Raw genomic sequence first — 12,010 nt, forward strand, 5'->3', positions numbered from 1 at the left:
AGCCAGCCTCTCGAAGAAGCAAACGATGCTGGTGCGAGCAGTGCTTTCGACGAGAACGAAAGCAAAGTCTTGGGATCTCCTTGTGTTGGAAATGCTCTTTGGTGAGTATGTTTTTTGCAAAGCGATCTAGTGATCTCGCCGATCTTTCGCCGATCTAGTGAGCTCGTTTCCGGTCAAACAACTGCAGTGTTGGGTTCCTGCATGCCTCTTCGTGGAACGTAAGCGGGGATGCGATCGTCGGCATTTGTGCGCTGTCCAAAGCTGTCGGCAACCTACAAAGACGGTTCAAACGTGTGAAAAGCTTCCCGGTTCATGCAGTACGTGTAGTGACCTTCATCTGTGCGCCATCCGCACACTACTCGTAACCGAAGTCGTAAAGGCGGCGAATTCCGTCGGCTACGTGAGACGGTCGGTTTCTCGCTGTGCGCGAGAGACGGGGGGAGCGTAGCGTCCTGGCGTGCGCCGGCTTTCCAGCACATGCAAACTCTACATTTGCACTGCGTTATGGTTGCTGCGTGCAGGCTGTTTTACAACACACGTGCAAATAGAAAATTGGCGGCGCTTTGCGACGAAACCTGCGTCGAGGGCGGGAAATAAACATGCACGTAGTACCTTCCGTTCAGCGTGCTAACATGAAGGAGCTCGCAGTAAATCAAAATCCAGATTTGGGCGAGTTCGTGTATTCATAAGGCCTTCCAACACCACTTATCATCAGTCAGTGCACACTCGTGCCGTCTTTGTTTTCGTTGCTCCGATCTTTTCGCGCTGCGTTTAGAAAGCCTGCTAGTGGAAATTCTAGTGATAATCGTCGTCACGGAAGTGGTTGGAGCACAGCAGTGTTGTTCTTGAGGGCTTGAAATTCTTTCGCTTTACAGCAGCCTCCCACTTCCTTAAAAGCTTCTTGTCTTGTGGGAAGCAATGGAAGGCAACATCGTCGCGGCCGCTGGTGTTCGTGCAACCGTAGGCTGCACAGAAAGACGGCATGATCGGCCCACCACATCAGTTGATGCTGCGCACGTTGACCACCACTCTACATACACACAGACGCACCAACAAAGAAATGCAGGGTCGATCGAAGCAGATTACGACGGCACGCACGCAGAAACAAGCACGGTCAGGCACGGTCGCGCCGGCTGCGAAGGAGCAAAACACTAAAGTTGACGTTACAACACCGCGGTTTCCGGTCTCCGCTCGGATCGTCAGCGTCAGCAGCAGCGCGCGGCATTCGACGGGGGGCGGAGCTACAGCGCAATTTCAACAGATGATTACGTCGCTCCTATTTGAAAAAAAAAAACCAAATTTGACCTACATGGTTTATAAGGTTCCCGCATCCGTATATGAGCGTCTTATTGAATTCGACAGACTCTTCAGCTTCCCTTTTTAACAGTGAAATACGCCGTGGAACACAATCACATAGAAGTGCTAGTTTAAGTGCGTAGTTCTGTGTTGAAGGGGGCTCCTCAGTGCACGGAAGCAGGTGAAGGTCACCCGGCTTGGTGACAGGTTCCTTCCAAGTACTTTCGTAACATTGTCCTCAAAACAGCCTAATTCATGACTAGTTGCACCCAAGAACACTCGCCAAAGCAGCAGCCGTGGTCTCCCAGAAGACCGTCACTGACTTGCCCTAAAGCAGGTGGAACCTAGTGACCGCATGTAATCCATGACTCTCATCTTTGGGACCCCAGAATGTTCTAGCGACGCTGCCGTGCGCAGACTCCTGTAACTTGAACTTCATTTGTTTATTACACAGTAAATACATACAGCAAAACTCTCAAGTGTGGCCCTGAAAAACAGTTTATTTTCTTGTGCATATGTCGATCTTGGCCTTAGGAACCTTTGTTATCGGCTATCTCAGAAGTGTAACATCCATTTGTACTTGTTCGCATTCATTACGTACCATTGAGAAGTACCTGAACCTGCGGCAAATTATGCGCTATCGCTTCCTTGTACCAGACGATCTTTGCGGCTGGTGGGCAGATATTTGGTAAACGGCTGCAATGTTATCAAATATTTTTGTGTGAGGCCAGTGAAGTGATTCACACTGCGTCAAAAAAACCTAGCACTGATGTCGTCGCTATAGCTAAAGTACTGGCTCATCGGAGGAAATGATGTTTAAATAAACGCTTAAACTCGGGCCATATACGTCACGCATGATAATTGGAATAGTGTTGCAAATATGTTCCACTTAGTGATATGTTCCACTTAGTGAAAGATAAAAGGAATGATATTAGGAATACTACAAAATAGCAGAGACAAGAAGCTCCCAAGAAGGATGAGCAAGCCAAGGACTTTCGTTGCACATAAATTCCGCTTATTAAGCGGTATACGTTTTTTCATGTATGTTCCATCTGTCTAGTGCGACATGCGTGAAGTCAGATTAACCGTGCAGCTTCAGGCTGGTTCATCACGTAACCATGTCGTCATATTATAGCGATTTAGGAATGGAGTGCTAATGGTCGCATTTTGAAGACTATGTTCAGCGCAAAGAATGCGCATAAAACGTTCTCAAGTTGCCCGCTAGAGATATGGACACATTACATAGTCTCTATTGAAATCAGTTGTTATTTTTCTTACCTAAGGATTTTGATTTTGTCCGATGTTAGGACACCCCGCAGATAAACGTCGATTGGAAGTACCCGGTCATTATTTATTTCCGTAGACAACCGATATATTCTGCGCATCTACACATCTTTTGTTATTAAAGGTTGTCAGATTTTCTCTTTGTAATGCGACTAAACGCCTTGTAGGTAATAGATAAGGCTCTTCCTTACAACGATTGCATCGCACTCAACCGTGTTTGTCCAGTGGTAAATACAGGATAGCGGAAAGTTAGAAGCACATCTTAGCTCATTATCAACCCAGATCCAGAAAGGTACTGCCATCAGCGCTGATGTTTTGAGTCGCATTCGTTATCGCGGTAATATGATGACAGTGGTAACTTTTCTTCCAGCCGAAATTCCCCATGAAACAGAGCCGACCGACTTGGAGATGTGAGATCTTTATAATAATTTAGTGCGCGAAACAGAAGACGCCATTTAGCGCCCACAGAAATTTAAAATTTTTGGATAAATATAAACACTCCCAAATCATTCAAAAATGCAGTGCTTCTTCGTGAAGGAACTGCATAAATGGCCTGTGGAACTTTTCGTCCAGATAACTTCCGTACTCGCGAACGCATGATATCACGAAAGGCCAGCGTCACGATTGCTTCTCCAGCGCGGTCTAGGCAACTAGTCTTTCAGCTTGCGTTTTTGGCATTGCGTAGTTTGTGCCCTTCGATCACATCTTGCGAGATGTGACGCCAGCAGCGAAGCACGGTTTCACCAAGGCAGTCTACAGCCCCACGTCTGCGAGCTGTTAGTCATTTTCACAGCTCAGTAGTCGATGCGTAGTCTTGGCCATGGGCGTCGAAAGGTAGGGCTCCGGCGTTCTTGGCCATCGTGTGGAATGCGTAACTGACGTCATAGAGTAGCTCCTTCACCGGCCCGTACTCCAGAACGGTGCCATCCGCCATTACAAGGATCCTACAGTGGCAAAATAAACGCAAGCACGAGTCAGAGTCAGTCGTTGTGGCGAACTTGAACGATGCAAAGCAGGACAGGTCTGAGTGAACGCGTTCGTAATGCTATGTTCACACTACGGTCGTAACGCGCATAACAGCTCTTTTGTCGTATCGAACGTAACGGCTGGAAAAAACGGTACGGCAGTTAAGCCGGCGCCTTTGTTCACATTTACTGCTGCTTAAATTACGGCTTTTACAACAGGCCAATCAAATTTGGAGCTGCAGAATCGACGTCACCAGTGGTCCAATATGGCTCCTGCCAACATGCGAGCGCTGGCCGAGATCTAAGAAATTCACGCTCAAAACAAACTTATAGTCATGTATTCAATCGCCCAAAGACGACGAAGGCGACGCAGAAGGGTTTAGGTGCGGCAAGTATTTCTCGACAGGGCCATGGATGGCGATTTTCACAACCTTTTCGCCAAGCTCCGAGTTGGTGACGCTGCGATGTTTCATAACATCATGCGCATGTCGCCCCAGCAGTTCCGCTTCCTTGAAAACCTAATGAGACCACTCATCGAAGTTCGGAGCACGCATCTGCGGCCATCGATTTCCTCGGCGGATAAACCAGATGAACTGAAAACAGTCTCGCAAGGCGCACTGCAAAAATTTTCACGAACACAGCCAATCGTGCGCACGGAATGGCGGAATGGCACTTCCCGCGCCCGGGGCTGTCTGCAGACGGGAGTATGGAAGTGTCGTCACCGGTTGTTGAAAGCCGAAAGCTTATCGGTCATTGGCTGTGTCGCAACGGTCGTAACATAACAGTCGTAAATGTTGCCGACCCTTTAACACTCTCACCCACGATTTTTGCGAGAATTGCGCACGTTGGTACCTTTACGTTCGCAGTCTGAACTAGACGCATACGCTTGTTGCGCTTCCGCTTATGTATGTTACGAAAAATCGGCGCCTTACGAACGTAGCCTGAACATAGCATAAGACACACTATACCTGCGGAATGAAACGCGTCAGTACCACTGTAAAGTAGGACGCAGCATACGTCCAATTACGCGAGAGTGTCATGTGATGGTGCTACGAATGCAGTCACTAAAGTTGGTGCCGACTCTGATCAAAGTGCACGAACCAAAATTACGCCATCGTCACGCAAACTAGAGACGGTAGAAACGAAAGTATGCTCATTAGTTCCTCCTAAACATGGCGCGTTTAGTTCTGCCAGTATAGTACACATATGTGCACGCCAAACGCGCACAAAAAATAATTCATTTGTATGCAGTGCGCAGTCAATTTTACCGTAAGGCATTTATAAATGCGATATGCGCGCCAGTGGTCATGGTAGAGCACGTGCCAACGAGAGGATCACATAAACGTGACAAAGGTGTGGCACCACTACCGTAGCCGTGCGGAATGTTGGCGTTGAGAACCGACACCTGTGTGGTGGTACTTCGGCGACTTCGTTGCTCGCCGATGATTTACGAGGTGGTACATGCGGCGCAGTCGGGGTCAATGAGGGGCGTATTTCTTCTTGTAGCGACAACTGGCAGGTGTCATTCGCTGCCAGAGGACCGTCGTGGAGGGCAAGGTTACTTCCTAGAACAAGCGCCCAATTTGCGTGAAAATATCTAAATGATACTGTTCGGCGCTGCTAGTCTTCTGTTACAACGCTCTAGCTCAGCTTTTGTCTGCGTTCGACGTGAACCACTTCACAATGTGCCTTTATGGAGTCGCGTACCGTACGTACATTTCGTTCTTTTAACCAGCAGCACGTATACTGCAGCTCTTTACGCGAGAAGCGGCGCTCACTATAGATTATAATGACTGGACCAAAGAGTGTCAGCGGAAAAAAAAAAGAAATTGGAGCGATTAGTTTTTCTACGGTGTGTGAGAAGATATGCTGTTGGCGATATTTTCTTGGAAACCACGGAACGTACCAGCCGTGTTCAAGACAGTGTATATCCTTGGTTGCGTCAAAAAAAAAAAACATGAATTTTCTCGACGCTTTCGCAGAAATCCTTAAAACGGAAAAGTGCAATTCAGACTTGGCATAACAAGCACTGCAGTGTATTTATCAGTTTCACGCTGTGACTGGGAGTCGCTAGCAAATTCGGTTTTCTCGCAGAATCCTTGGTCGGCACTTTCTATCATGGTGCACAACTGAGACGAATTTGCAAGTTTCGATGCAAAAATCCAAACGAAACACACTGAAGCTTAATCACGTTAAATTAAGCGAATCAAAGAAAGGTAATCCATAAATACATGAGAACGACTAAAAATCTTCTTAGAAACACAAAAAATACAACAACAAATAAATAGTTGTATGCGTGGAGCTCTGACCTCGCTTTCTCTGCTTTGCGTTACCTCAGAGGGCTACAGAAATTCCAGACTGCGGAGTAGTGATTGCAACTGCATCAGTATGTCAATGTCGATTCGGCCACGTAATAACTGTTTGCTGGTGACACCACCGATGCAACTTCTGGCTGTGCTAGTACACAAACATGGCGACCACGATGACGTCGTCAGTTCACCTATTATCACGCGTACATTGTATTGCTTCTTGAAGGTGACCGTATTTTTACCAGATTATCGCTGTTATCTCCGTTGTTGGCAACTTCTCAGCGGGCTAATTAGCACCCAAAGGTAGCGACCACGCTGACGTCAGCGCGAACCATGTATTGAGAGCGACTGTCGATTCTGCCGTACGCTCAAGATCTCTCTTGAACCGCGCGGTATGTCTTTTCGAAGCGACGCAATACACACTATTGACGTAGGCACACTTTGTGACGATGTTCGATTTCAAAATGGCTGATAGGAAACAAAACGGTGGGCAATTATCGCAACGTCATCGCTCACTTGTCGTAGTCGAGCACGGCGTGAATGCGATGCGCAATGGCGATCACAGTGCACTGGGCGAAGGCGTCCCTCAGCGTGGCCTGGATCAGGCGGTCCGTGTCGCCGTCCATCTGTGACGTTGCCTCGTCCAGCACCAGTATCTTGGGTCCACGAAGCAGGGCTCGGGGCAGGCACACCAGCTGTCGCTGGCCCACGCTGCGCGGCGTACGGGACGATGTAAAACACCAAAGAAATTTCATTGGAGTGTGACACCTAGGAGTCTTGGGTGCCCAAGTGCATTTAGACACGTCGATGCAACGTAGCCTAAGAAGGACGTAAGGACGTACAGCATTTGTCAGAAGTATAAAAAGGCTACTTCGCACCTTTACAATCAACTCCCGTTAATTCAACCCTTGAGTGCCCGCGAGATTAGGTCGAGTTACCCATGAGGTCGAATTAACAAACGTCGGCGAAATGCATGAGTTAAACTATTTTGATTGCTCGAAGGCTATCGACGTCGACAGACTACTTCATTGGGGTATTACGATAACTATACATGTGGATCAGTAACCCAAATACCTCAACACTGTCGTCGGCACTGATTACATCCTAAATAAATATCCTGTATGTTTCGTACTGATATGACAAGGACGTGTCATATTGAATCATTGACTAAATCATGATCACCTACAGCTGGAGTTCTGTCACGATGTAGACACTTCCGTCCACATAAAGGTAAACTCCAGCTTCATTTTGCGCTCCTTGCTACCCACACAGATTATTGTTGTCTTCTCTGGGGCACCGGGGCCTTATATAACGTAGAAATCATTCTTCCATTACAAAAAAGAGGACTTCGGTACATTGCAAGCGCCTCGCGCACTAACTCCATGTCCGGATTGTTTTCTCATTATGAAACAATCAGTATACACCAGAACACCGTGAATTCAAAGGGCGCCGCCATATTGATGAGCGCCGGTCGCGCAATCTATCCCAAGCGCCGCGAAGTAGCAGGCCTGGGCTGCCACGCCGGGAGATGCGACCCGGCGCGAAAGCGAAACTTGGGCTTTTTAGCTGGGCGGAAGGCGTGTTTCGCGTTTTTTCTAACCTGTCATTTTCGCTGTCTGGATTCAATCAAACTTCAAGACCTCACGCAAGTCCGCAATGGCCACACTGCATGCTGTGCAGACTGCAGAAGCGAATACATCGGGTAGGTACGCTATTACGTTTGCACAAACCGCGCGCTATATGCTAGAATACGTGTGAGCTTTTTGGCACGTAACCAGTGAAGGAATTTACAGTACTGTGTTGATGCCATTTATTTGAAAGCACGCAGAACACTGTCATCTGCACTTTCAGTTTGGTCTTGTTTGTCATGGTCTCTACTGGGTTGGCCGCGTTTGGCAACCAACTGGCGAGGTCGTTTGACTGCCTGGTTAGCAGACGCCTGCCCTTCACCACCTGCACATTGAAAACAAAATAGATGTTATTGTAAGAAGGGCTGTAGTTCTTTCCCATGCCATCACTATTGCGAAGATATAAAGTCCTCTCAAAATGAAACAGAAAATACACCAGGCCAATTGTATCCTGCAACCACTTAAGAGTACAACATTCAGAACAAAAGCCTACAGCACTCGAACAAGCAGCATATGATGCTAAACCTGCACTCATTGAAAAATGAGGTACTACAGTAGTTATAATGTTCAACTACATGTGCATTCAGAGCCCGTATAACAGGGCGAGCATGACAGGTGCAGGTGTTGTACAGTTGCACAAACCATGACAGGGCACGTAAAATTACCATCCCTACTTAAAGCTGCATCATCAGGACCCCTTTGGTACAAGACAACAACTGCACCTGCATCCCAAGAAATTAGCCCCACCAACTGCAGCTACCTGGTACCAGACCTGTTTCGTTTGTGCGAGGCCATTATACTGTTGGCGCTCCCTTAGAAAAGAAAACAGTAAAAAAAAACTAGTGAGAACGATGAAAATTTTGTTACAAAATACAAGAATAATTAAGCACCTTATTTTCCTCGCCATGTGAACGGAAATATTTTGCGCTTTGCCCCGCATAACAGCCCGCACGCAGTTTAAAGCTCGGGAGGCTCAAATGAATTCGTTACGAATGACACCTGCAACACCAGCTCGTAAAGGTAGGTGCGCTGCAAGAACACCTTCGGCGACGAGTAGTCGTCGTTTACGTTTTTGTGGACGCATGCTACGTGACGAGCAGACTTCGGTTTACTTTCATTAGCAATAACGCTCACCAGCAAGGCCTACAACTTGTCGTTCACGCTTAATGGTCATTCCGTGCACCAGCTGCAAGTATCGCTAACCGCAAACTCAACTATTCCGCTTAACCGTCGGGAGCTCTGCCTGAATGAAAACACGAAAAGGCTTGCCTTTTTGTTAAAGCCAAGGCGAAGCACCGGCGCGGGATTCTGCTCTGTAGGCTTGTTGCCCAGAAAGTGCTAGGAGAAAACCTGCGTGTTACACGTATTACGTTCGTAGGGCGCAAAGTTGAACGTGGCACCAAAATATACACAGATCGAATACTCACTCGTGCATTTTCACTGGGTTGGTAGTTCTTCCTATTCACTGCAGCTATCCACCGGTGGCGCAGCTTGGCATTCTTCGTTGCGGATGGAAATCGGCGCAGGCTGAAAACGCCGCACCGGCACGATTCCCTACGTGTGTTGTGCTCTTCGCAAACAGCGCTAAGCGACCTGCTCTTTTTCCGCTGGTTGTTTTGGCATCCAAACACGACGCGATGATGCCCAGATGACTTCTTCTACTTTGGATCCGTGTGAACGGGCACATTTCCGCACTTTGGAGCCCTAGAGCTGGCGCTTGCCATGTCTACTGGTCGCCGGCGAACACACTTTGGCAGCCCAGTACAAAATTGCGCCGGTCGACCGGGCAACCCGGGTGCGAGAGTATGCGTTCGCTTAGTCTGGGTGCGAGACTAGCGTGTTCTGGTCTATAGAGGACATGTATAATTTTCGTTTATCTTTTTGTTATTTATTCCCCCGTAAAGAATACAGACTGTTTATTACAAGATTATCTATGGGCATACAACACAGTGACTCGTGTATCCATAGCACTGGTAGGTGGCTTGTAGCGTGTTTGCGCCAGGGCTATTTACTTAAACCTCCAAGGTTCACATGGCCACCCTCACTCAACAAATGGGAACAGAGCGGCGCTGGATTCGCTACATAACGCTGAAGAAAAACGAGGTAATATTTTTAGTTCTTGGTTAATGTTCTTACTTGAAGCTGTCCTATTATCATTTGAATGATGTTTAAATGTATAAAATGTTTAAAAGTAAGTTACGTCAGAAAAAGCGTAAAGTACGACATACACACACCCTACAGCCCTGATAGCTTCGGGATTGTAATAAGAATATATACGAGAAAACATGGCTCTCTTACGCGGAAACTCAAACACAAACCCTTTTTCAAGCTTCCGTTTTGTTGGGTGAGCAGGCCACGAAAAATGCCGACCGCTTAGAGGCTAGCAGCTTCGCTGTAAAAGAACGTGAATGTACAAACACAGTGGGACAGCGTTTCTCCTGCCTTCTATGTTCTCATGTGCTAAACTTCTTTGTTGCCTTCAATCAGCATGCACAAATGTAGATATGCGTCTTGGGTACCGGATGACGTGCCTTCTTTTTTTCAAGATATTGTAAACACACACACGCAAGCACGCAAGCGCGCGCGCGCGCGCGCACACACACACACACACACACACACACACACACACACACACACACACACACACACACACACACACACACACACACACACACACACACACACACACACACGCACACGCACACGCGCACTCACGCACGCACGCACGCACGCACGCACGCGCACGCACACGCACGCACGCACGGACGCACGCACGCACGCACACACACATTTTAAAAAAAGGACAAGAAAATGCCAAACGATTTTGAGACTGCACCTGAGGTTCGAGCCTCCGTATCCGGTTTCGATGAGCAGTCCCTCCTGTTAGCCCGCTACCAGGTCGGATAGGTGCGTGACTTAGCGCTCTCCCAAGTGGGTTCGTCTGTCCATATATATATATATATATATATATATATATATATATATATATATATATATATATATATATATATATATATATATATATATATATATATATACCGCTTAGACATTATAACATGGACGTACAGACCGTGTCGGCTCCTTTGTTTGAAAAAACCGATGGGCGCTTTGTGGTCGCTGAAGTACTCTTTAATGGACAGACATGGCGGCATCGAGATATTTAACGTTGGCTAGGAGCCCTTCGGGGCGGCTAGCGGGATATTCCCGCTAACGAGGGGCCACAGTGATTTGCACCACGTCTGGAAAGCGCAACTCGGCCACGACTGTGCCGCGGGCCATGATCTCGAAGCGTCTCTAGTTCTCGCCTTGAACACACCAAGCGACTAGTGTCACGCGGTCGCGAGAAGCGGAGTATTCGGTGAATTTTCGTAACATCGGTGGTCAGGCCAATGCCGACAACTACACTGGATTTTCCACCTCGTGAGCCAGATAATAATTTTGCATTAATAAACAAAGATAAGCACATAAGTGTGCAGGAGCCATCGATGAAGTTGCGGCAAACAGCCCCATGCTCGTGTGCACTGCTTGGCCTCACGAGGGACATGTACAGTCGAGTGCAAAGGTCTATAGACAAAGGTCAAAGGTCTATATGCAAAAAGAACACAAAATTTCTTCTAGCACAGCCGTGAAGCGTGGAAGTGTATAAACGCATAACGCTGGTCCAACAGGGTCACGTGGGAAGTAAAATTGATTTCGGCCTTTATGCCTAGACTGCGAAGAAAGAATAAGTTTAGCGGCAACTCTGGCGCTTAAACTTTTTGCACTCGACTGTACATCGTAGTGGGCGAGGGGGGGGGGCGTGAACCACATTGGCTGACTTGATTCTTGCGCACCTGCTTAATATGGAAGCGACAACTGCACCATCACGCTTTGTGTAATGTGGTTGATTAAAAGAAGTTCTTGTCAATGCAAGCAAATAACCCGAGGGAGCGAACGAACAGGAAGTGATGTGCAGCTCTCTCGCCATAACCGCGAACACCCGCTGTCACGATGCTGGCGTGATGAACAGCGCAAATAGAGCGGAGCGAGCGCTTCTCGCTGGCTGTCATTTCAACGCGTTCTCGAAACCTGAGATCACGTGCCCTCTAGGCATTAGGTGCGCAGGAAGACAGCGTACATGAAGCCACCAGCCATCTCGACTTGTCCAGCCTTGCACCCGCCGGAGAAAACCCTCAATATGCATCGTCTCGGGCCGCGTATACGCTCAGTCGAGCGATCAGCCATGCGCAGCCACGGCCGGCCTAGAGGAGTAGACGCCCGCTCACATCCCCACCCCGTGCCTTTCGAACGCTTGATCACGTGACCTCCAACATCAGAGATGCGCGAGAATGGTGTGAATCAAGCTATCATTTTTCTTTGGCTCAACCTGGCCTGCCTTCTCTCGCACCTTCTTTGTATGCAGCGCATAGGGTGCGATAGGATTTTATCGTGACTCGGACTTTATACGGATTAGTCTGCAGTGTCCTTTAATGTGCTATCGCAATAAAAAAAATTATGTGAGGATATCGCTAGTCACTGCCTATGTCGT

At 47.8% G+C, this 12,010-nt stretch overlaps 1 protein-coding gene across 1 annotated transcript; it reads right to left on the reverse strand.

Annotated features, from left to right (window-relative positions):
• Nucleotides 1–1,789: 1,789 nt before the first annotated feature.
• Nucleotides 1,790–10,353, reverse strand: LOC135916591 (ATP-binding cassette sub-family C member 2-like). Its single transcript, XM_070540751.1, has 3 exons — nucleotides 10,319–10,353; nucleotides 6,371–6,565; nucleotides 1,790–3,524 (listed from the first exon to the last, which is right to left on the reverse strand). Exons 2-3 carry the CDS (start codon nucleotides 6,478–6,480, stop codon nucleotides 3,368–3,370), a joined length of 267 nt encoding a protein of 88 aa, XP_070396852.1. The 5' UTR covers nucleotides 6,481–6,565; nucleotides 10,319–10,353; the 3' UTR covers nucleotides 1,790–3,367.
• Nucleotides 10,354–12,010: the final 1,657 nt, after the last annotated feature.

The sequence above is a fragment of the Dermacentor albipictus genome, chromosome 6, assembly GCF_038994185.2.
Source record: "Dermacentor albipictus isolate Rhodes 1998 colony chromosome 6, USDA_Dalb.pri_finalv2, whole genome shotgun sequence".
NCBI classification, from domain to species: domain Eukaryota; kingdom Metazoa; phylum Arthropoda; class Arachnida; order Ixodida; family Ixodidae; genus Dermacentor; species Dermacentor albipictus.